Source organism: Enoplosus armatus, chromosome 21 (assembly GCF_043641665.1).
Source record: "Enoplosus armatus isolate fEnoArm2 chromosome 21, fEnoArm2.hap1, whole genome shotgun sequence".
In the NCBI taxonomy this organism is placed as follows: domain Eukaryota; kingdom Metazoa; phylum Chordata; class Actinopteri; order Centrarchiformes; family Enoplosidae; genus Enoplosus; species Enoplosus armatus.
The window spans coordinates 10,589,455-10,614,953 of record NC_092200.1 but is presented as its reverse complement, the minus strand read 5'-3'; the positions used below and the strand labels follow the sequence as shown (position 1 = coordinate 10,614,953).

General features: G+C 42.8%; 3 protein-coding genes and 3 non-coding genes across 6 annotated transcripts in view; 5 read left to right on the top strand and 1 right to left on the bottom strand.

Annotated features, from left to right (window-relative positions):
* Positions 1-2,531, top strand: part of stau2 (staufen double-stranded RNA binding protein 2) — a 78,959-nt gene extending 76,428 nt beyond the window's left edge. Inside the window, exon 15 of the mRNA XM_070928244.1 lies at positions 1,009-2,531. Within this exon, the coding sequence (XP_070784345.1) occupies positions 1,009-1,044 (36 nt within the window). The 3' untranslated portion in view covers positions 1,045-2,531. The remainder of the gene's footprint in view (positions 1-1,008) is intronic.
* A 5,635-nt stretch (positions 2,532-8,166) lies between these two features.
* LOC139304318 (retinol dehydrogenase 10-A) lies at positions 8,167-17,562 on the bottom strand. The gene is made up of 6 exons (XM_070928238.1): positions 17,242-17,562; positions 16,567-16,802; positions 10,463-10,561; positions 9,220-9,365; positions 8,440-8,571; positions 8,167-8,290 (listed from the first exon to the last, which is right to left on the bottom strand). Exons 1-6 carry the CDS (start codon positions 17,525-17,527, stop codon positions 8,167-8,169), a joined length of 1,023 nt encoding a protein of 340 aa, XP_070784339.1. The 5' UTR covers positions 17,528-17,562.
* A 2,268-nt stretch (positions 17,563-19,830) lies between these two features.
* rpl7 (ribosomal protein L7) lies at positions 19,831-24,364 on the top strand. The gene is made up of 7 exons (XM_070928111.1): positions 19,831-19,865; positions 20,364-20,463; positions 20,598-20,764; positions 21,314-21,451; positions 22,862-22,971; positions 23,619-23,833; positions 24,315-24,364. Exons 1-6 carry the CDS (start codon positions 19,852-19,854, stop codon positions 23,825-23,827), a joined length of 738 nt encoding a protein of 245 aa, XP_070784212.1. The 5' UTR covers positions 19,831-19,851; the 3' UTR covers positions 23,828-23,833; positions 24,315-24,364.
* LOC139304677 (small nucleolar SNORD12/SNORD106) lies at positions 21,578-21,669 on the top strand. The gene has a single exon (XR_011599149.1). It is a non-coding gene; the product is annotated as a small nucleolar SNORD12/SNORD106 (small nucleolar RNA).
* LOC139304679 (small nucleolar SNORD12/SNORD106) lies at positions 23,286-23,375 on the top strand. The gene has a single exon (XR_011599151.1). It is a non-coding gene; the product is annotated as a small nucleolar SNORD12/SNORD106 (small nucleolar RNA).
* Positions 23,882-23,974, top strand: LOC139304678 (small nucleolar SNORD12/SNORD106). Its single transcript, XR_011599150.1, has one exon. It is a non-coding gene; the product is annotated as a small nucleolar SNORD12/SNORD106 (small nucleolar RNA).
* Positions 24,365-25,499: the final 1,135 nt, after the last annotated feature.

Below are 25,499 nucleotides of genomic sequence, written 5' to 3'. Positions count from 1 at the left end.
GGCCCATCATCGCCTCCCTCCACACCCACGCACACACATCCAACATTTCCGCTCAACGTTTTTTTTCCATAGGAAAAGCAACAGTAGGCGTATATATTTACATGCACTACACTCCTGTCAGCGCTCCACACTTTGCATGATGGCTATCACCGCCAAGGCTCAGTCATGACAGAAAAAAGGGCTTTCTCCACGCACTGCACCCTGCCCTCCCTTCCCCTCGTTCCCTATCTCCTCCACGACAAGGATGGGAGGGAAGGGAGGAGGAAGGACGACAGCGGAGAGTCAAGTAGGAAAGTAGCAACGCTGTGGGGGAAACCAGGGAGGAAATCAAGCATTTCTGGAGTATTTTCATAGTAGGTGTGCCCTGGGAAAAAAAGGCAGGGCTGTTTTCTTGCAGCCCCGTGTCTCCTTTAGAGAGACAGAGGAAAGGAACAAAGAGAGGAAAGACAACCACAGCGTTATAACAGCTTCATTTACGTCACCGTCAGAGGAGAGGGAGCAAATATGGCAGCAATTGCACTTTCACCTGAGCAGTTAATCGCTCATTATCTCGCTCTTCTCTGTCTTTCCCCTGTCGGTCTCAGAAACGTATTAACTCACCCGTACTTTGCTGATAGCACATTTTTGGTCAGATGATTGCAGTTATCAAAGTGAAAATACACATCTTTCCTCCAAATCAGCTGCTTTTCTTTTGGCTGCTCATGAATCTTCCTTCTGATAAAAACCACAGAACAGGAGCCAGAGCTGATCAGTTAGCGTGAAACAGATTTAGGTCAAGGACTTCTTAAGTGTAACAGTGGCAGCACTTTCAGTTTCTCTGGAGGTTTTCTGTTACACAAATCACTTGACGTGTTTTGAAAGAATGACTCATTAAAGTTGGAGTGCCCCCAGTATCTTCCCGAGGAACACGTAGAACAAATTACCGACTGACAAATTACTGATTATTAGCAACATTGCTGGAGTCCTTGGACAAAACCTGCCCTAACATAGTTCTGTTTGTCTTTTCAGACCAGTGAACCATGTGGGAGGGAGGACGGACATTAAACAGACTAACTCAGGCACCACCACTCAGGTCTGCAAGGATTCAAAGGCTGTCGTCTAGGAGCTGACAACCCCCGAACCCCACCTTCGGCATACACAAACCCGAAAAACCCACCCCACCCTTCACCCTGATCTCCTATAACCTACAACCCACAGTGTCCCCACTATCCACAACCCCTCCCCCCCCCCACCCCCCACCCCACCCCACGATGGCCACTGTATCCTGCAAAACCTGTCAACATGCAATAGGGTGGATGTGCACCGAGAAATGACCGACTAAAACACCATTACCTGAGTCTATGTGAAGACAACGCTATCTTAACACGTTTATTGATGATTTCAGTCAAAATTTAGAGGACAAAAAAAAATTAATACATGGAACACAAACTAATGAGATAAATGCATGGTACTGTATGAAATCAAGGGAAATCCAAAGTGATACACTGCATAGACAATTTTCCCTTTGGATCAATGTCTGTTGGTATGGTTAAAACAAATATGTACATCATGCCATTGAAATACAAAAGAAACATTTTAGGGGAGAAACCAACTTGCGTACAGTAGCTTATTTTTTCGGGGGTATTATGTTTCTGTTTCTTTTTTTTTTCTTTTGTTATTTTATTAATCTAACAATGCTTGAGTACTGTATTTAAAATTAACCAATGCCAGTGCTGTGAAAGTTGTAGTTGTTGTCTTCATATATAGTCACCCAGCTTACCTTGTATGCTGACATAAAAAAAAAAGAGTTCATCTATCTATATGGATGTGTATGACTTGCAAGAGTATCATATTCCGAAAAATAACACAGAAAAAAAGTTTTTTTTCATGTGGACAAAAAGGACAAAACTGGTGTTAGCAGTAATCAGTAGAAGTGTTGACCACCCAGGAGGGAAGGTTGGACTAACCTTTACTTCCTGAAGGGCGTCTAACTTTCCCGTTTAATATGACCCCACACTGGCATAGCATCACTGGAGCATCACCTGACCAACAGCGAAGCCCACAGTTGTACTTTTTACCCCCCAAAAAAAAGAGGCCAGTTGCATTGACAGCGGCTAGTTTTTAGCGCGCATTCTCCAATGCCAGTCAACTTTTAACTTTTAGAGTCCAAACTCCAGAGAGTTTTGTACGGGCGTGACTGCATGTCCTCCAGTGAATGAAAAGTCCTCTCCATTCCAGTGATTTTGTGTCAGTGGATCGCCCCCCCTCTCCCCCCACAGTTTTGTCGATCACATCTACACCCATTGTGTGTGTTGTATTGACCCGCGAAGGCATCAACTGGGTGCTTTTAATGCCTGCATTCTGGAGTGCACCTTTGGGCGGAGAGAGCCTTCGCACCGATTCGCAGACGCCCTCCCCTTAAAGGACACTTTGAATCACTTTGTTCACTGACATTGAGGACATGTTTTCTTCTTCGCTGTGAGTGCAATGTGTAATAAGGCTGTTTCTGTTACTGAAATGCAGTAAAAAAAACACCTCAGTTCATGTGGAAAAAAAAATCTGTTTCTTTGCGTCTTTATTTTCTCAGGTGTAAAACAGGTGTAAACACAACATCTCACTCCAACTGCAATTAGCACTGTTTCCTAATTAAATCTACTGTTTCACACATTTTCTAAGAGCATAAGCTGGAATGGAAATTGTGTTCAAGTAAGTGAGAATGAAAAACAACGTGATGAAGAATAAATAGGCTGTCCTCCCACCATCTGTTGAACACTCCAAAGGCAGTTTGACAAAATAATCTTAACTTGCGGTCCATTTACTAGCTTTTTCCAGTACTTTCAGCCACATCTAACAGCCTTCAGTAGTGGATAAAGGGACCCAAGTATGGAACTTAGGTCACGTGATGCATTTGAAAGCTCCTCAAAAAGCGGATCGTAAGTGGACCTTCAGTTAAGATTATTTTGTAAAACCACAATTCCCAAGGTCAAGAATGAGCTTTCACGCTCAATCCAAAGGCAGTTTGGAAAAAGTTTTCTGCACCTGATGCAAAGCCCTGCCTCAGCTTTTAATTCTCAGAAATCACAGCTCAACTGAGATTATACTCAAGGGACAGAAACATAAATAATTATTTTGAAACATCTCAAGGAGAAATAGACTCCACATTGTCCTCATAAATAACATTAATTGTATCATTTTTTAGTTTACCTCTTAAATGCCTATGCTACTGCATTCATTAGTCATAATGACTAATAAAATTTAATGAGCAAAGCACAACAAATTGGGTAGTTGTGCTCCAACAAAAAACGAGCAAATGAGTACTAAACATTTTAATAGTGTGTTATTATTCCAACTCTCTTCAAAACACATTATCATCTACTGCTTGTGTGTAGCAGGTATATGAGTTTATAAATGATCCTCCAAGCACAAGGCTTATCTGCAACCCTAGCTCACTATGGTTTCTCATCTCTCAGTGGTATCAGACAGTATCTCTTATCTTAAAAGAGTTCTCTTAAGTCTGGGGATATTTTTACTGTCAACAAATACTGTGATACCAAAACCAGTAATGCAGAGTCCGTCTCACAATACTTACTGACTTTCCTACCTCGTCTGTGGCTTTCAGACCCACGCCCACTGATTCCTACAGAAAATCTAAATCTTTAAAACACGTAGTCTCATTTTTCAACGCTCAGTAATTTCCCAAAACAGCTGGGCATTGTAGTTTTTAGCAAATGTTACTAAAACGGGAGTAAATTGAGCGTTTGTTGCGGACTATTTTGAACCGCGGATTAATACACTCTAGTGAACATTAACAGCAGCAGAACCCATGTGCCATGTTTATCACAGTGAAGGAGCATGTCACCCACAGGGGAAAAAACTAGACAATACCTGTTAGTAGGATCAATTAACTATAGGTTTTGGTCTTTAGTTTAATATGTAACTCTGCAGCCCAAAATAATGAATCACTTTCTGAGGACAAAGACGCTGTTTCATGTTGTCCTTCACCCGTACTATTTGAAGATCTAGCTTTATAAATTACTAACTACAACTTTATACTGGAAACCTCATTCTGTAGTGGTCATTACCACTTAGGGAAGTTTGTGTTTTCCAAACAGAGACACTTAATCTTTAACTTTATGACTCTCAGCTGGACTGATAGCACAAGGATAGGTTGTGTTCACCGTATCTATCACATACTTGTGTTGCATCACCTTTGCTCGCTTCTACATGTAACTCCACCACCTGTGCAGTCCGCCGGCACTCAGGCCACCTCTGCATCCCCAAGCCCACTCTGCTCTCTCCCATTAGCGAGATGAATGAGCGACCGGGACAGCGGTGGTCTAATTCAGCTCCACTGACTAATGGACTCAGCTGGCAGCTACATCTGCTAGCCATTGAGGAGCGCCAAGGCTGTTCACACACATTAGCAGCAGATCTCTATTCCAGAAGCTTGTTCAGGTAGTGGCAGACCAGCTTGAGGCCGTGTTAGACCCAAGATGGATTGCCTTGCTCTGACCAGCCAATATGGGAAGTGAACCGTACTGCCCAAAATAGAACAAAATCAATGGGGCTGTGGCGCTCGTCCGTGCCACGCAAAAGCAAATGCCAGAGTCATTGATTTTTCCATCTGAATTATGTGCCATCGACCCCCCTGAAGTCCTCTAAATTAGAGCTGTATTAACAGGAGGATAGAAGAGTGAGGGGAATCCTATAGATGTTGATGAATGTCCAAGCAACGATTCAAGCCAAAATCCTAATAGTTTTCTTTCTTTTATTAATCAAAAGCATTTTTGTGTGTACTTAAATAAAGGCCTGTTTCACACAATCAGGCCGTCTCGAGCTACACAGAGTCCTGGAGTGGCTGGACTTTGTGATGATTGCTTCTGTACACAGAGGGATCGGAACTGTCAGTACAGCTCTCCCTCATATTAGAACTAATCTGCCGCTGAGCAACTTTATCCAGTCCTGATTAGTCACGGCAAAGGAGTGCTGCATGCTGAGGGCTGAAGCTCTGACATCTCTGCGAGTCTCTGTAATGCACCGAGGAGGTTGCGGAGGAACTCACAGTGAGCAATCAGAGACTGGGGGATGGGTGTATTCGCAGTCACCCATCAAGAAATCAATTTGTTCTGTGGAGAGATGAGTGTCTATCACAGACTCCATTTTGGATTCAACAGCTTTAAGATTTTGAAGGCAAAACATTGTCAGATGAGAAGAAATAAGTTTCTATTATTTTAATGTTGTTAATCAACGGACATTTTGGTCAAGAGCTTCACCAGCTTTAACAAGTGTGTTTTTGGAATATTTCAGTTATCAACTGTTTCATTATATTTAATGTAATTGTATTAATTTTCTGTACAGGAAGACATTTCTAGAGAAGAAATATGAATCATGTTATTGTTTGTATTTTCTTGGCCTAAAATAATCCAGATTGGATGGATGGATGTTTGACCTTCGCTGTGCAGAAGGACATACGAGCTGAGTTTGACACTAGAAGGCTTTTTTTCACATTTAAGTAGTTAAACTTTTGAGATGAAAAATATTTCCATATTCATAGATTGTGGATTTGTCAATGTATTTTTATATGTCGAAAACAGTGTGTGGAGGGAATCTTTAAGGATACCAAGTCTAAAAACCACGTCTTTAAAACCACCAAGATTACATGCTGTTGAGAAAACCCACTGAAACGTTTTTATTAAGCTTAAAACAAGTCTCTTTTTTTCCAAGCTCAACAACAGCCTGGTAATTTCAGAATATGAGCAGCACCTTAGGTCACTAAAATCCCCAAATTTTCTGACAAATACCAAGGATGTGACCTCAAAGGCAACTACAGCCATGCAGAGCACAAACAACTCAGCAGTGTGAGCATGTGAGTCCAAATCTAGCTCATGACATCTTAATGTGATACTTAGCTGACACCAATTAGGAAATACTACCTTTTTTTTTCTTGCTTTCCTTTCGGGAAGTAAACTGTCAAGGTCAGCTACATAACAGCTCCAGTGGAAATGGTAGGAGTCTCATTGTTGCCAAAACTGGGTTTTAACCCAGGTAGAACCATTGATGAGTGTGTTTTCTAACCATTAGACCACCCAAGTGGTATTTTTATTCTGTGTGAAGTTGAATGAAAAAAATGTTTGTGACCCACTGCTAACCTTTCTCTTAGTCACAACTTTGTGCATCCTCTTTCCTTTTTAGTGATTTGCATTGTGACTGTCACCTTTTCGGACTCTTGGGTAAGCCTTGCTTTTAAAAATCATGTCTGCTTGTATGTACACTATATTTACTCACAAAGGCTCTTGCCCTCTTTAGCCAACACCCATATCTAAAGGCTGCCTGACTCATGGTGTGGCACAATGTGGGAGGACAGCGATACTGACACCAGTCAAAAGAGCAGTCATAAAGAGGAGAAAAGGGCTGGGTGGGTGTCATCCTAACAATGGAAACGGTGTCCAAGAAGTTCATCAGCATTGCAGAAGATCCTCTTTCCTGTCACTTATTGTGGTGATTCACAGAATGCAGAACAACAAATGCAAGCCACAACTACGAGTGATGAATTCTAATAGCAGCTTGGGTCACCAGCATCACAAGCTGAAGTCAGGAGGAGAGTTTCCCCCTACCCTTTGCAAGGTTTGTTTACTTTTTCCTGCCATTTCAGGTTGAGATTTCACATGCAGACCAGCAGGTAATAACGACACACCATTTAATAATCTAAATCACTTTTATTAATTTAAGTTAGGTAGAGACACTAAACATTGGAACCACATTTGCCCTGCTATGGAGCAGTCTTCAGAAAATTACAAAAAAAGAGGCTTATGTCATACTGTCAAAAAAAAAATGGCAAAAATTAAGAGGTAGAGAATTTAGGCTCATCACCGTGACTGAAAGAATGAGGCCTATTGGAATGTAGTTGAAATTCAAAAACTTGTCGTCCCAAAGGTATATAAAATATTCATACATCAAATATGGTGGAGACAGTCATTTTGGGATACTGGGGGTATTCACAACATTAAAACATTTACATTTCACTTTAACTGGACAAGGTGTACAATGGACATGAGAGTTAAAGTGTTACTTTGGAAAGAATAATGGAAAGCTAGTGTCTTTAATGCATTTCCCCTCAACCACACATCACTGTTGGGACAGCGGTTCACCTGGAGTTACAGCCTATGTCGGGTTATTTTACTTAATTTTTTTAAACAAATAATATTGGTAACAGATAAATTTACAATATAAACACCACAGATCTTGAAAATAGACAAATGAGAGAAATAAAAATGCATTTCCTCTCAGTTTCTCCCAAAGCAGTACATTCTGAATGTGTCACACATGCTAGTTCAACGCAGGACTTTGACTCCCTCGTCCGCTTTGTATTTGAGAGGTTACCTGAAATAACAGGACCATTAAAGGGACAACGATGAGTCCCATTACACTGGAAACCCCTTTGAAGATTTAAGTGAGCCACAATCTGGTCTTGAAATGTGTCATTTGAAATGCATAGACTTCATTATTAACATATATGCTACATGTGTCTTAAGTATTTAACAACAGAATATGGTAAACCTTTATTGTGAAATATTCTTGCCTTGTTTTAAATGGCACAAGCTATAATCAGAGCCATGTTAAGCTGTAAACCAATTTCCTGACTGAAAAAGAGCCTCTGCATGGGGAGACGTGGGGTAGTTTGAAATGCTGTGTTGAACCCTCCTACACAGAGAATGCTGGCAGTGTAGAGAAAAATAATCAGAAATTACAGTGCATGTCTACAAAAATAAAAGTGAAAACATTTTCTTTTACTGTTTGTACAGTAACATACTGTATATTTCCACAATGACTCTAGATAAGGCTGGTGACTACATTACGTAAATAGTTAATTATTGGATACCTTTTCTGTATGATTTCAAAACTAGTGACACAGAATATAGATGTTGGTTTCTTTAAACAAACTTAAAAAAAAAAAAGACAAACAAACAAAGTCAAATAAATCCTTTGTGTAGTACACAGCTTTCTTTGTTCCAGAGGAACAATATGGTAAACCTTTGCATTTGCTCAATGCAAGTGCACCAGTCTAGATTCAGTCTTTCCTTCCCTCCGTCTTCCCCATTTTCATCCTCAGTGGTTGTTTCCTCATGCTTGCAGGTTTATGTGCCTCTGTTCGTGTAACAAACAGCGCCCCCCCCCCCCCCCCCCCCCTTAGATCCCGTTCTTCGCCTCATTGTTGTTCATGGCCTCCTTTCGCTGAGCTAGGAAGGGGTACATGCACTTGTCGGCGCCTAGGAACCGGTACATGCACACAATGGCCTCGAAGGGCAGGATGCTGCGGAGACAGACAGATATAAGATTAGTGACACAAGATACTCCTGTATAGTTTACTGAGAGCTGATGGAGAAACGAGGGAGGGAAAAACTGAAATGAGGGGATTTATAGGAAGAAAAACAGAATATCAGAATGCAGGAGGCAGCTCACCTTTTCATGAAGTTGACCATATAGACGATGCGAGGTGTACAGATCATGGGCTGGTCAGTGAGGATGGCCCTCATGGCCTGTTTCACACAGAACTCTGGCTTCAGGGGAGGCAGAAAAGGCTCAATCTCCTTCCTGAATGGAAAGAAAAATATCACACATTAGTTATTTACAGGGCCAAAATGCAGGGAAATCAAATATACTAAAACTGGCTATGGAAAGCCTATTATATTTGATTGGAATCATTCAGACACTGGAGTGGAAAGGGCTTTCGCACGTTGACATTTTACTTTTTATTAAACTGAAAGGGCATTCGTTAGTTGTCCTTCTAGCTCTTTAAAGTATATTCCATGAATAAAGTGATACTGGTTTAAAAAGGTTGTGAGCAGTAATAGAGAGTGGAGGGACAGTAAAGCCAAAGAGCGTGCCACCTGCTGACTGTAACCATCAAACAAAGTGAGGACTATTACAGCAGCAGGGGGGGGGGGGTTGGGGGGTTTGCCCAGGTGCACCTGTTGGTGAGGTTTTCCCCTGGGAAAGTCGCCCTCTTTGTTTAAGCAGAACGCTGACCAACGGCATACAAGTGTCTTTATAATATCTCCAGCACAAAACAACCCATCAGCTGCTGCTGCTTTGAAGTTCAAAAAAGGTGTTTGTGAGGACATTTTATATGGTGAAAATTGGAGATGACAAAGTCTTCCCAGGTGCAAGAAAGCTTTTAAAAAAGGAAAAGAACTGCACACACTAAAACAATTACACTGGCCAGTGTGTGTTGACGCTAACCTTATCCTGCAGCCTTTGAACATTCCCGTGTCTACCAGGTAAGGGCACACCAAAGTCATGTTGATGCCATCCTTCTCCGAGGCCTTCAGCTCATGGCTCAGTGACTCGTGGAACCCGATGGCACCGAACTTACTGGCGCAGTAATCCTGAGGGAATAAAGAGAGAACAGGTTAGCCCTGTAAAACTCTGCCCCTGCCCGCACCCAGGGACCACAGAGAACATTATCAAACATGCCCCACAGGCGCAGAAGTCTCTCCTTGCTGTTAATGATACAGCCACAAAAACCTGAGCGAGCCTGTCTGCTGCTCTACGGTTTCATTAGCATTCTTCTCCAGTGCATCAGGAGACTGCTCTGCTTGGCGGGAAGGTTTTGATGTGGTTCGCCGTGGAAATACGCTTTAAAAAAAGGCTTGGGCAAACACAGATGCATGTCGATAAACATGGGGAGGATAAAGAGATTTGACTGTGCCCACATGACAGGCGAGGGCTTTGGTTGCCTGAAATTAATGTGCACGTCTGAAATCACATTCCAGGCAGCATAATAGGTTAACAAAAACTGACTAAACTTCAGTGCCTTTGAAGGGGGGACTTAATCATTATGGATGAATGCTTGTACAACAAAAGCAAACGTGCAGCTATAAAAACAAAAGGCAAATGGAGTAGTAGTCCCTGTAGACCATCTGAAAATGACACCATTCTCAGCTAAGGGGATAAATGAGAACTCTGTTCTCCGAAATATCAAAATAAAACCTTCTAGGAGGACTACCAATCTTCTCCCTCTGTGATTATGGAGATAAATGACTCCACTAAATATTTTATATGCATTAAAATAACAAAAAGAATCTGTGCTGGGGAGAAAAAAAGAACTATAGGAAGGAAAACCAAAACCTTATCCATTGAAAGCTGCTGTGAGCTGAATACTGAGTGAGCACCAAGTTGTTGTCACAAAGCAGTGATGAAGATGTCTCTGTCCCTCGGGGAGCTGTCAGCTCATTCTGGCCCCGGGGCCAGAGCCCAATAGGGGCCCGACACCCCCACTGCTGCAGATAGAGAAATCTATAAGAGGCTCCCCAATGCTCATCTGTGTCCCTTAATTTAACGGGTGGAGGGACAACTAGAGAAAGGGGGCCTAACCTCCCCCGGCCCAGTGTGCTAGCTGGCACACTGAGGTCTTTGGAGAAAACACTGGTTTTGGATGGTGGGAACGATGGGATGTGTATGTGTTGTTGTGTATGATACTAACCTCCACTCCAGCTGTGCTGAATAAACCCAGGGAGCTGGCAACCGTCACAATGTGACCATGATTCAGCTCCAGCATCTTGGGCAGAAACGCCTTGGTGGTCTGGGGGAAGGACAGAAGAGACAGAAGGGCAAAGAAAAAAAAAAGGAGGAAGGTTAGTTCACTTGTGCAGTTTGTCTGTGCCAAAGCCCTTTGATCCTCTCTGCCTCCCTCTCATTCCCCCTCTCCATGTGTTCTCCTTCTTCTCCATGGTGATGCAGAGAGAGGCGTCTGAATGAGAATTCATAACAGGCACAAAAAAAACCGAATCAGTCTGAGCACTGGAGGTGCAGCACTTGAAAGTATAAAAATTGAAGTTCAACGTTTTTTTCCCTTTGTGGTGATAGGTGTGAATTAGATGTTGAGGGAAGAGAAGAATGAGGGTTTTCCCCTCTTCAGGTATTCACTGAACAAACAGGTACGTGGTGTGTGTGCTGCTGTACAATCTGTTCTTTTCCCACACAGATCTGGTGCCCGTCGTTGGGCCTGGCTCTAAAGACTTGGTGACAACACCAATCATAGGCCTCCGTTCACTCAACAATACAATTCAGCCTCTCGTCTACCCACACAGCCTTGCGCCCTGCCCGAGCAGCAGTCAGCAGAACAATCGGTGGCGAGATGAGCTCGGAGATGAAAGAGTTTCACCGGAGGGCCACGTGAGAGCCTGAGTGGTTCCACCGGCCGGTCCTATGAGAGTTAGTGAGGTGGTGAGAAGAGCAACCCCGCGGAGGAGATTCAGAGAGTTAGTGGTTTCAGATGATTAACCTATGGATCCATTCTTCATTCTGCCCGTCTGCTGACTTTGGACACAGCGTGAGCCAATCAGCAGGTGTGACATGTGACGGCAACGATAGGAACTGACCAATCACTCTCCCATTAGGGGGTCTACAAACAACCAGCAGGCCTTTTGTTGGGGGCACTGCTCGATCTATTCAAGTCAGATGAGCGCTGCCATAGTGAAGAACAATGTATGTAGCCTACAACAACTCTTTGAAATGTCAGAGGTTGCAAATGAAAACACTGAGGACACCTTTATATCACAAGAACATGAGATTCCCAATGGCGCTGAAACAATTACTTGGTAAATTGATTAAAGTACATAGACAGAGAATTCATTAATACCATTTTTGACAAGTAAAAATACCCAACTTCTCCTGGCTACAGCATGTGAAATGTGAAAAAGTCAAATGTGGCACCTCTGGGTTTTTTGTAATCAACTTTAAGACATCACTTTCTGGAAAATTGGGGTGAGCATTTGTTATTATTTTGACAGTTTAATTTGTTGCTTCCAATACTTCTGCGGTCATATAAAATAAAGGTAACAGTTTCATTGGTTGGTATAGTGTGTAAGCCAGGCCAGAAAAATGATTCAGCCGCCTTTGTAAACATTTGCTAGAGGGGAGCACAGAGCCAGAGAGTGCATGGTACCAGGTAGTACAGCCATGAAACCACTGGCAGGGGAGGAAAAGCCTCATTAAAACTGCACCCAGAGATTAACTGCATCGGACCGACTGACTTCTCGTGCAATCTCTGCTATGCTTTACATCTGTATTCAGACATCTTTCTCCTTGTTTTGTGAGGTGAATAAAACTGGAAGCAAGTCAAGTAAGATCTGTGCAGAGAAAGGCTGGGGTAAGCAAGATGACTTCACTGTTTTTTTTTTTGAGTTCATTCTATAGCCAGCTACAGTATAACTGATCTGACTCAGTTCCAAACAAATGCACTTTTCCAGGACATAAATTTACATGTTCCTGCAATATTCAACTCATTGAATGATGGGGCCCAAAGAGAGGGAGCGAGAGAACACGAGGCCTGGGTAAAAGCTGAGAACGGCCTCTGCCAGTCAGAATGGCAGTGGATGAGGGAGAGAGAGTTGCGTGCAAATGAAGCAAATCTTCATGATATGCCCATACCTGGCTTGAGCCATGGTTTCCCACTCCCACAGCAACTTTCAGAGAGCAGGGAAAGACTTGATCTGGCACAATACTCTGCGACTAAAGCCAACGCTCCGATACAACTGGACAGTTTTGCTGAGTGGTCTGAAAATAACTGCAACTGATGGAGGAAAAGCTGATTCCATCAGCTGGAGGACGGGCTGAATTTGAACAAATGTCCTGACTCTCTCCCACCCTCGCGTGATGTCCTGCTTCTCATGGCAGCTCTGGCATGTGGGTATGACCCCCGCTGACCTCTCAGACACAAAATGTGTGAAGGCAACCAGGGGCTCGTGTCTTACATCAGAGCTGCCGTAATTGGGTCTCAACGCTCCCTTGTTCCGCTAAATTACCCGCTGACACAGTCGGGCCTCCTTGGCCTATGTGGGGGTGCTTTGCCCGCTGCACCCCCTAATTGGTGCATGCCCCCAGGAGCATTTAAGCCACACAAAGCTTCTTGCAGCTGGGGTGTCAGGCTGCATTAGTGCTAGCGCCTGACCAACAGGAATATGAACAAAATATTGGCCTTTGCGTAGGACCAGATGGCCATTTAATTGGGCTGACTTCTCCCCGGACGGGAGAATGAAGGAGAGAGAGAAAAACGCCTGAGCTTAAGAGCTCGTCTGATGCTACAACATATCATGGAATTTGAGTGGGTCGGGTTTACTGGTCATCAGGGATGATGGATGGAGATTGGTCATGTTGTGGTGGCCATGCTAGTCCGTAAGCCTCTGCTACAGTTGACTAAACCTCAAACCCCCCTGCTGGTTGTGCTACTGGAATCCAATTTACGTAGTGCCAATGCACCACAAACACCAAGAATCCCAGCATCCAATACAATGTGTCAGCAAAACTAAATTGATGCAAACAACTGAATTAGATTGAGGTTCTTGTGCAATCAGACCTAATAATTTAATCCATCTATATTTTCACAAGTCAATAAAGTCTTTTTTCAAACCAAAATGCCAACCATTCTTTGGTTCCAGCTAGTCAAATGTGGCGATTCGATGCGGTTCCTAGTCACATGATAGTAATCTTTGAAGAAGTCACATTGGGCTCTGAGAAATCATAATGTAATTGGGAGATTAACATATAATGAAAATAGTTAGTTGCAGCCCTAATCCCATCCCTTTTGATATGAACAGGTACATGCTTAGGGAGAGACCCAACATGGGAGTAGTCATGGCTAACTCCAGTGAGGGGTACAGGTGCACCAGGCCTGAGGAGGGGCCCATATAAAACCAGTCAAGTAGGACCCTTCTGCCTGGCTGCCTCCTTTCTGTGGATACAGCAGGAATGCGGCCTGCGGAACTTGGCTCCTGTCGCCTGGCATCTTGTCAAGCTGATCCACAGACAAGAAACCAATTGTCAGATAAAGTGGGTCAGCAGCAGCTTACCATTACCCTCTCGCCTCGCCTGTGGATGGGACGGCACTGCCTTCCTTCCTCTTTTCTTCCCTCTGCTCTTTTCCCGCCATATCACTGTCGAGCGCTCTGCTCTTTCATGTAATCGCACAAGAGAGGTACGATTTCCAGGAGCGGGGGAATGACTGCTTATTGTTCATAAACCACCTGTTGGATAACCAGCTCAAGATGCTGAGGATGATTTCCTTTCATGTCATTCCACTAGAGACACACACACACACGCAAACACAAACACTGGTGACACTTGAAATGACTACACATTCCCCGTCCCGGCATGACTAAAAACTGAGGCTCAAACATCACAAATCGCCAGCTGGAATAATGAAAGCATCAAACAAATTAAATGCTATGACCCCCTGCCTAATAAAAACCTAAAAAGGGAGCGAGGGACTGAATCATAGCGGTTTGTCTGTGTGTGTGTGTGTGGCAGAGCCGGATGAACAGAGCTGGCCTCCGTGACTGCCATGCAGCTGCACCCACTGCCTCCAAATCAGGTTGGGAGGAGTCAGAGGGGCCTGTGGAAGGAGGACAGAAGAAGTGTGGGGTCTGAGCTGGGCCGGTCTGGCAGACACCCACACACACGCTATGATTACCATCCGTTTCCTGCTCATGTCTCCATCCCTGCCTTATTCCCACTATACTGTCCAACAAGTGAGGACTTACACAAAATAAAAATTTGCCCTTTCTTCATCAGGACACTGGGCTTCCCTTTTCTTATTTCACACTCTGTGCCGCATTTTAGATGTAAGGGCAAGCTTTGAACCTGCTGTCATGTTGCTCTTGAGAAACTGGGTGTGGGATTAATGCAGGGAGGCTGAGAAGTTTTGGGGGGTTGCCATTGCTTCTCCAATGCCTCCCTTTGCCAAATAGTGACGCTGAAGCTGAATAAGATGAACACTCCTGACGGCTGAAGCCTAAAAAAATAAGAAGTGACAAAAAGTGGCGCGAGCAAACCTCTGTGCTTCTGTAAATTAAAATGACAAGAGCTGAGTGGCTCATTGATTTAATCTCAAACTCCTTTTGTAAAATCCCTTTAACATTCTATAAAAAGCATTGAAAGCATGAATAAACAAGGTTTAAAATCCACTTCAAACTTTGTATGACTAGACCCAAAACTGAGGGTATTAGTTGAGTCATAAACCACATTACAATTCTAAAAACCTGGTTTGTGTAACGTACCACCTGCATGCATTGAGCAACTGTACAGTGTTTGTGTAAGAGCGGAAAGTGGACAGGTCCCTGTTAGTCTAAGCTCTATTCATCTAGCTTGTGTCTTTAATGAACCACATCCTCCATTCTGGCTGTCGCCATTCATTAAGTCCCCCTTTCATCTAATCCCCCCATCCCTAAAGAAATCACGCTCTCCACAGAATATGGGAGAACACAAACACAGACCCTTATTAAAAAATCCCAAATCTGCCACCCAACCACTGGATCCCAACTGCAAATCCTGGATGTAAAGAACATGGAGATGGCCAGCAGAGAAGCACATGAATAGTTGAATGGAGCATCCATTAAGGAGGAAATACACAACCTGTCTGACTGACAACACAAGCGATTTTCATGCTCAATTAGGGAGCTTCACAATCACTGTGGTGGGATCATTGAGAATACAGTTCTCCGTAAAAAGAAGAGCCTGCGGCCAAAGTCTCAAAATGAGCATCATCCGCATCACTAGACACATTGCTCAATATATCGTGACAAATACAATCAAAGATGAAACGGTCAATTCAAAGCCTAGCCACCAGGCCAAGGACACATTCTCAATCCCTGCAATTTACTCCACAGCAGGCCTATAAACCCATTTGTGCACAATTGCTACAATTGTCCCACAAAGGTGGCCTTAACCAAGCAATGGAATCAATCATTATTACTGGTTTATTTGGGATTAGAAGAAAGGGGCTTGAATGCCAAACACTCATCTCTCAATCCCATCCGTAAGGTTGCTCTTATCAATGGATTTCTAATTGCCAGGCTACAACCATTGTCTTTGCACACCCTCAAAAAAAAACAAAAAAGAAAACAGTGAAAGCACCTGGCCTGTTCAATGCTGCAGCTTATGCTTATCTAAAGTGCAACATATTCACTCCATCAAGTCCACGTAGCCTTTCAGATAAGTATTCACACTGAAGGGCCTGAGGAATGGAGCCAGAGTAAAATCTGATACACAACAAATCACTGCCTGCCAACTAAATGTGGTGAGCTGATCCGACAGATCCAACCCACGTACAGAACCCCCTGCCTCCATCACGCAGATTTGAGCAGATATGCGCGGCCAAGGAGAGGGGAAGGAAGGGCTGACATACCAGGGGGATCATCACTGGTTGGGGGCTGCCAAGGAGCAACGAAGGCAAGACTTAAAAAGCCAAACCTGTGACTTTCCTCTGGCAGAATGAAACTAAGCGGAGCTGAAATTTAAACTATGTATGGTCATACTGTCTCGATCCTGGAGACACACACACACACACAATTCTTGAGTTTGGCACACAGAAGGATAAGGTTATGAATAGGCATGCAAGTCAGACTGGAAACATTCCTGTGAACCTAGCATCACAGTAAACACATTTGATAACACTGTGCTCATGGAAACAGAGGCAGATATATCAAACCATCATATTGTAAGTGCTAACATCCACATACAACTCAAAATGACTCAGTTTACTCTTTTCAGCTAAGTTGGTGTGCCGAATTGCCTGCGTCATCAACTCACCCAGAAGTGCGCGTGACAGTTGACCACCATGGTGCGCTCGATCAGCTCGTCAGGGCACTCCAGAAGGTGATGGCCAGAGACGACACCGGCATTGTTGATCAGTATGTCCACCTCTCCCACCTCTCGACGCACCTTCTCAGCTGTAGAATACACACTCTCCCGCTTTCCCACGTCACACACATAGGTGTAGACCTGCGGCTGGAAAGGAGGGACCTCCTCTACCCCTCCAACGGGTCCTGCAGGGGAAAAAGAGATCAATGAATAAGTTTAGCCAGTTATTATAACTGGGAATATAATGGACATTTAAAAATATTGGTGATTTTGCCGTTCTGCACGTGAACAAATTATTCAGGGATTAAAATGCATGTTAAGGTCACTATTCAGCTGGCTGAGTGTTGCACTCTTTTGTATTGCAAGTATTTATAAGTCAGACTTTGAAAATCTGAGATTGTGTGCAAAGATGTCTGTGAGGCGTTGCAACCTCATATCTTGCTATGTGAGACATTTCAATGTGCTCATTGTAACACTCTGCCTACGATGACACTGTAGCCAGTATCCTTGAAATATAATTTGGCCCTGCAGAAACTAAACAGAATGTGACCTAAGGCAAGCGATTTCGCTGACCATGCGTAAAACCTCATGACATCCTAATTGCTGCAAAGAAAGCAGACTCACCGTCTTTGGTTATGGGAGTGTCCAGTTCATGGTATACCTGCCGCACCATCTCCGCTGTTTCCTCATTGCTTTGGCTGTTTATGTCCCATAACACCAGTATCGCTCGTCTCCGGGCGAACTCCTTGGCGAAGAGCCTCCCGAGGCCGCTTCCAGCCCCGGTGATCACGCACACCTGTCCCGCCACGCTCTTCTCCTTGGGCCGCACGACCCATTTCGCCCCGGCAGTCACAAAAGCCCAGAGCACCTTCAAAATGACCACGAAGAACTCCGCAATAATTATCATCATCTTTTGACTTTCAATCAATTCAGATAAGCAGCGGGAAGAAGCGCAAGGGAACGTTTCCGTCTTGAGACCTGTTCGCGGCAGATAGGTAGGGCCACACCGGCAAACTTGGATCACAGTGCAGGCAGGAAACGCTAACAACGCTCATGCACAAAAGTGGCGAGAAGAAGGAAAAAGAAAAGCGCAAGCAGGACCACAACTTCTGAGAGAAAAGAGAGTCCAGTTGCCACTACAACGCACAGTTGCAGTGAGTTATGAGCAGCTACTACGAACTGTGCCTCCTACTTCCTCTGCTCCTGCACTCATCTCATCCTCTCCCGCATCTCCCTCGCTATTTATTCAGTCCACCCATCAATGCTGGACCCAATAGGACTGAGGCTTGAGCGCCTGTCAGAATGAGGCGCCCAGGTCCATACACTCCACTCAGAGGTGATGTAACCTAAATGATTTTACCTAACACTAATCTGTTGCGACCCCCCCCCCCCCCCCAACAATTCAATATCTCAAAGGAAGATAGAGGAAGAGAAGAGAATAAGCTTCCATGCTCTTTGAAATCCACTGCTCTTCTTCTCTTTTGGCTTTTATTATATTTAAAACAAAGTTATACAAACGGGAATGTCAGATTAACTATTATATGATTCATTTCTTGAGAGATTTTGTTTTAATCCTAATTTTTTAGGCATGGGATTGGGATTAGGATTTCAGAAACACTGAATGATATCAACACGAAATGCAGATTTCAAACAGCCACATATCAGGCCATATCCTACACGTCCAGGTCAATGTCCGTCCGTACATGGAAAAAGCAGAACCATTGCTGTTCATTAAAGAATGTCCCGACTTTATGTGATTTGAGCAGTTTTTGATTTGACTGTTTTTTGAGCGCAATACCGGAATTTAAATCAAAACTCAGCAGTCTGAGACTTATCACGGCAATTTTCTGGCAGTGATCCACTGCGATCTGTCCATTGTGGAAAGTGAAAGGGGATCGATAAGGTAATGTTGGGCTACGCACCCAGCCTGATGTAACAAAAAAAATAAAAAATAAAAAAAGGCTGGGCGGTAGTGATCCACGTGTATCTGTGGGCAAATAGACGGCACATTTCTTTCTGACAGACATGAAGGTAATTATGATGGCCCACAGACAGGCAGACATGCCTTCCACACGAACAACAGGCGCACGCACTCTTACGGCGTTGTGAAACGTTTTGCAGCAGCCTTTCAGATGTGTTCGCCCCTGTTTGGTGGGCGTGTCTGCGGGCAAAACTACTGGTGGAAGAATTTTTCAGATCCTAACGTATTACCAAAACGTGAATATTGCAATCAGTTAAAATCCAAAATTTTGCTTTAGAAAAAGTGCTCAAGTATTAACGGCAAACTGGACTAGTATTAAAACCAGAAGTAGGCCTGCTTATTCTAAAGGTCTCTTGGAGAGTAATACGTAATTGATGGGTATGCTGATTAGTTTAATATACTGTAGCTCTCCATGCCATTTAGGCCTATAAGCCCATATGGTTTTCATGCGAAATATTTGATTTTGCATTTATCAATATTTGCACAAGATTTTGTTGAGAAGAAAATAAGCTATGAAGTAGGGCAAATGGAAACACTCGGTAAAAGTGTAAGCAAAAAAAGCAAAAGTGTGGCAAAACTGTACTTAGGCCTCACTGTTGAATCAAATCAAATGTACACCTTTAACAGATGCATTTGGCATTTTAATTCAATATGGCTTTAAAATCAGGCTACAACATAGGCTAGTATTTCTAACTTGGCTGTGCATCACCTGAAGTAGAAGAGGTGGTCGTTTTTCCACTGAGATTCAGGATCCACCAGAAAAGTTCAGCAAAGGAAACGTTCCCCTTTAGACGCGATGTAATCCTTTGTCTGCAAAATGAAGTGTTTGCTCCCTCTGCCGGGTCAGCGAGTGCATAACCATCACCCGTGGCATGGAAAATGGAAAGGTAGCGTCACCAACGGACAACAACAATAACACATTTGTGCCGAAAATATGGCAAAGCATGACAGAATGAACACTAGCATAACCCTATTTTTTAACTTGTAAGTAATACCACTATACAAATAAACAAAATAAAAAATCACCGAGAAATGACACAGTAAATTTAGGGGGCCATTCAACAAACAGTATTACAAGAAAGCACTCTTGCGACTTAGTTCCATATTTTATCAAAAATATGATAACATTCGCTCGTTGGTAGGCTAACAGAATAAATTTACAAGTCAGGCAGCTGGAAAGACAGTCCGTGGAGGTCCTAAATCCTTTAACGCGCACATGCGCAAAAGAAAATTTCTCTTTCTCGGTGGACGCAATGGCGGACGCAGAGTGAGTGTTTGCTGTCGCTTTGAAATCTAAGCACATCCAGTGTTAAAATAACCATCTTTGTTCATTTTACATCCTGGATAGACTGTTTAGTTTGCATACATCATAATCATAATAGTATTGTTAAGAATTGTCTTTCTTATTGTTATTATGATCACTTTGTGGAGACTTGCTTGGTAGTAGTACAACATGGCTGTCTCACCAGCATCCATGCACTCAAGAAATAGCTTGTTTCTGTGCTAAGAAGAACAACAAAGTTAAGAATTAGCCTTTAGAATATGTCGTCGACTTTTATGCTATTGTTTATTCATTCTAGACAAGTAGACTAGCGACCCAAAGACAAACTCATCCTGTACAGAAGCCGGGAAATGACATGTTGGCAAGCTAGCAGCTAACGTTATCAGCGGCGACAATGAGATGTTTCAGTGTTGTAAATTAGGTATCTGATTGTCGATATCGTCGGTGTGTTTACAATTCGTTCTGGTTTTGTGTTTCCAACAGAAAAAAAGTTCCGGCGGTCCCTGAGAGCCTTTTGAAAAGGCGAAAGGCCTTCGCCACCATGAAGGCCATGCGCATCAAGAAGATGCTGGCTGAGAAAAAGGTAAGTTGCTTGCTTCTATAATTGCCCGTTCAAAGACCTTATATGATGCATGTAAATGTCTGTCAGCGTGCGGCTGAGCCATGTCAGTAGGGTCTGTGATTAATGCACTAAATGAACATGCATTGTGTTCTCAGGCCCGCAAAGTGACCAGGAAACTGATCTACAAGAGGGCTGAGAAGTACCACAAGGAGTACAGGCAGATGTACAGGCGTGAAATTCGTCTGAGTCGTGCTGCTCGCAAAGTGGGAAACTTCTATGTGCCAGCTGAGCCCAAACTGGCCTTTGTCATCAGGATCAGGGGGTGAGTAGTGTCCACTATCTTGGGACAGAACTGCCCTACCTGTCAGACAAAACCTTGTCAGTGACATTTACATGGATTGCTAGACTTCCAACAAGGCATTAGGTGAAGCTGCTGATATGGATCGGTCAAGCGACTATACATGTTCCTGCTCACATGCCATGCAGTGTTGCCCACTTACTGATTGAAAATGCCCTTTCCGTGTTGATGGTTTGTTCTAGTGTTTAATCTTAAAACCACATTCCAAACCCATTGCTTCTGTGGCTCCATCTTGCATGCTAGTTGTGTAGAAACTGTTTCAAGCTGTACAGCGTGTCATGATATATTATAGCAATCCATGTAAATGTACTTGATTTAAATTTGTTTGATCTTGAAATGTTTTATTAGTTGTGTGGTTAATGATGCACTCTCTTTCCCCGACTTATCGACTATGGTGATACTGATATGCAAAATAAGCCAATTATTTCTGAAACCACAATTGATAAAATCAACGAGTAAGCTGTATATTGATGCGAACTTGTGTGGTAATCACTATCTTCACTTGCTTTCCAGTATCAATGGTGTCAGCCCCAAGGTTCGCAAGGTTCTGCAGCTGCTCCGTCTGCGCCAGATCTTCAATGGTGTGTTCGTCAAGCTGAACAAGGCTTCAATCAACATGCTCAGGATTGCTGAGCCATACATCGCTTGGGGGTAAGGCTCACTAAGACTTGATGTTGACCTCCATAATAGAGGCAAGAGTAACCAAAAAAATAAGTGTGTTCCCATTGTGGTCCATGCTGATACGGTCACTGGTGACTCTAAATGTTTTATCTCTGGAATGTGGTTAATGATGCTGAACTTTTTTCCCCATCTTATCGACCATGGTGAATACTGACTGAAACTAAGCCAGTTTTGTCTGAAACCACATTCCATGACAGTAATATGTACCAGACCGTGTGTTCACATCGGTATTTGGAGAAAATATTAAGTTAATTACTCTGCTTGGCTTGGATTAACATTAAAGACATCTAACTGTGAATGTCTTGCTATGGGAGAAATGGAAAGTTTTAACAGACTAACAGTTCTCCAGTTGAGACAATGATGGCACTCTGGATATGCTTTTTCCTTTTTTTTTTTTTTTTTTTTTAAAGAAGATAACCTGGTATTTAATGCATTTAATGCGGCTGTTAGCTTGGCTTCAAATGTCAGGAAATAAGTACTGTTAAACAATAGGCTTAATGTCAGTCTTAATTGCAGGAGGTAAAAGCATGGCTTTAATGGCTTGTTATGAGTAAAAGATAAGTGAATGTTTCTGATATGAAATTACCTGACCTTTACTAAAGGATCAAAGCTTAATAGTGCTATATATGTATATATGTGCACATTGGGTTGTACAAGAACCTTAGTCACCTGTGTCCAACCTCCCCAAATATCCAGTGCTTACTTCTGTGTAACACTGAAGTGTAGTTGATTGGACATGCTCCCACACGGCCACTTAAATGTTGATTGGGTTTGTCCGGCTACATCTGAGTGATGCCAATACCATGTAACTTCATAATTTCATTAACTATCATAATGCATAGCTCAATTTAGTGAAGTGAAACGCTCTAAATACGACACGAGATGCTCCATTTATAGTTGCTCATCTGTTTGTGTGTTAAGTCACAGAAAAATGCAGCTGCACTGCTCTATAGGGGTTGAAGTCACTTCAAGCATGTAGCATCTCTGGTCACAACCTAAGTGGTGTCAGAGCAGGTGGTTTTCCTTTGACTGAGGACATGACTCAAAATGCCATATGTTGAGATGAGCTCTGAGGCTCGTTTTTTTTTTTTTTTAAACTGGTTGTAAATACCTCTAATGAAGGGGAAGAACTCACAATTTATGTCTACACAACATCAATTATCTCATTATTGTTTTGGAAACATCCTGAACATTTTTAATTTAGGTTAAGTCATTTTTTGGAAGCCTGTTATAACACAGTTGGAGGAAATGAGAAATCAAACTATAAATTCTCTATTAATGCCTGAAGGCAACAAGTCTTCCTAGGTTGCTGTGAACTACATTGCTCAAAACTGATTTGAGATCTTTTTTTATAATCTTTCTGATCTGTTGTTCCCACAGATACCCCAACCTGAAGTCTGTGCGTGAGCTCATCTACAAACGTGGCCATGGCAGAATGAGGAAACAGCGCATTGCCCTCACAGACAACGCTCTGGTAGAGAAGGCCCTCGGTATGGAGACATTATACCTTTTCACTCAGACAAACCCAAAATGAATAGTTTGTACATAGCACAGTATACAGATGCATAAATGAGGTGAAGATTGTTCTAGAAGAAAACCTTGTGGAACTTGTGACCAATTAAGATTAACAAGAGCATTATTCCTCAGGAGGGAGTGATTTTTTGCTAAAAGGGTATGCTTTGCAGCGCTTGTTAATTATAGACAAGACATGGCAGACAGTATTAAGGGATTTTGCTGCTACGAAGTACATGGTTTCAAAGGCGTACCACCATTTGATGATCTGTTAGATTAAGCCATAGTGCTACACCTGGTTAATGATGCACACTTTTTTCCCCGTCTTATCGACTTTGGTGAAAAAAAACTGAACTTAGCCAGTTGTGTCTGAAACCACATGCCAGGCTAACAGTGACTTTACTATTAGGATGCATTCTTTGTTATTAAAAGATTTCACCCTTGCTGATCAGATGTGTTCAGACTTATTGAACTTCGTGTCACAAGTTAAAATGTATCTTGAGCCCTTAAGAGGCAGGTGAACTTTAAACATTAAAACTAGGCAGTAATCTGAAATGTTGGGATACAATAACTCCTCAGAGTAATGCAGTTAAATTTGATAAGCACATTGCTTTTTGATCTGCAGGCAAATATGGTATCATCTGTGTTGAGGACCTCATCCATGAGATTTACACAGTTGGAAAGAACTTCAAGCCTGCCAACAACTTCCTGTGGCCCTTCAAGCTGTCGTCGCCCCGTGGTGGTATGAACAAGAAGACCACACACTTTGTGGAGGGAGGAGACGCTGGCAACAGGGAGGATCAGATCAACAGAATGATCAGGAGGATGAACTAAGACATGGTGAGTTGTAGGAACATCGCAGCTCTGGAAAGTATACGTAGCTAATTAGGTGTGGTTAATGATGCACAATCTTTTTTCCCCATCTTATCGACTATGGTGAAAACTAGCTGACAATAAGCCAACTATGTCTGAAACCACATCTTAGCAATTTATCTACAACTCCAGATGCTTCATTCTGTGCGAGACACAGGAAGTAATGTGAGGGCAAGTCTAACTTGGTTCAAACATTCCAAAATCAGATCAAATTAAGCAATATGGTGATGATGGTCTGTGGCCTCCTTTTTTAATGTGTTCCTAACATTACATTTACAATTTCATTTATGGTCCCCTTACTATTTTCATACAGGGCTCATAATAATCTATCTACTTTTAGAAAAGGCATTGTACTTGTTAGCTTAATCTATTTGACATTGTTTTGTATCTGGCAACAAATCAAGACAAGTTTACTGTCTCAATCAATAACTACTTTTTTGTCTTTTAGGTTTTCAAAGGACTCAAAATGTACAATAAAAACATGGAAAAAAAAAAGAACTGTCTTGTCATTAATGTGTGATTGTGTCATTTAATGCATCATTGTCATCTCACCCATTTCTGATTTTTAAAATGATATTTAGCAGATATTTATTTGTCCCCCCCAACTTTATTGAATTTGCTTCTTAGTGTTGTTTCCCCTCGAGTAATAAGTCCATCTTTGAGCCTAAAATTATATAAAGCATACAAATATATAAAGCATTGGTTTTATCTCGTACAAATGGACAGAAATTGCGAAACATAATTTCTGAAACCAAGTGATATTAAAGAAAATAATGGGTCTTGTATTTGACTACAAACTTAAAAGTGATCAAACGGAACGTGAAGAAGATCCGAGTAACGTATGACTAACGGTTTTCATCAAACCTGTCTCCATGGCGACGCTGTGACTCGGTAGCATTTACCACAGTGAGCTGCAGCCTAGCATCGCTGCGCGGGGATGACTAGTTTGTACGACTTCACCGTTATAATGATCTGGTGTCGTCTGCTGAGTCTATAACCAGTTAGTCTTGTAGAACTGTATGGCAGCTCCAACATGATGACTTTCCAGGTTAACGCCTCGCTGCCAACCGCAAAGGCTTTAATATCAGAGAGAAGCTCAAGCAGCCAGCGCGGCCCTGATGCGGCTGGATATCCCGCATTCAGGAACTTCGGGATGGTAGCAAGTGGAGGACAAGCAGCCTTCAGGCAAAATAATCCTATAAGGAGGACATTTCCTGTGATCCAACCCTTGAGCAGTGAGTAAGCGTGCTCCATATATCTGCTAAATTCAGCCAGATGCAGCTAGCTTAACGGTACTTCATATGAACGCTGAACACCGTTCGTCTCTGTTGTAGAGTCCAGGGATTGGAAAGCCTTGGTTAGCGGATTCATAGTTGGAGGGTAAGATGTGGCAACATTTGAGCAAATCCTAGAAAAATAGACAGTAAATGGCTTCATCAGTAAACCTGGTAAATGCATCCAAACACTGGGGAAGAGAGTCTGGGTAACGTTGTTTCTACAGAAGGCCATTGCACCACAAATAAAACCATATCGGCTGAAAACATTCATCCTTTAATGGATCTCAGAACATCAAGGTCAAGCATCCCATAGTCATCATGTTCCTGTTCAGAGTCCTGTTAGCTTCTGGCTGTAG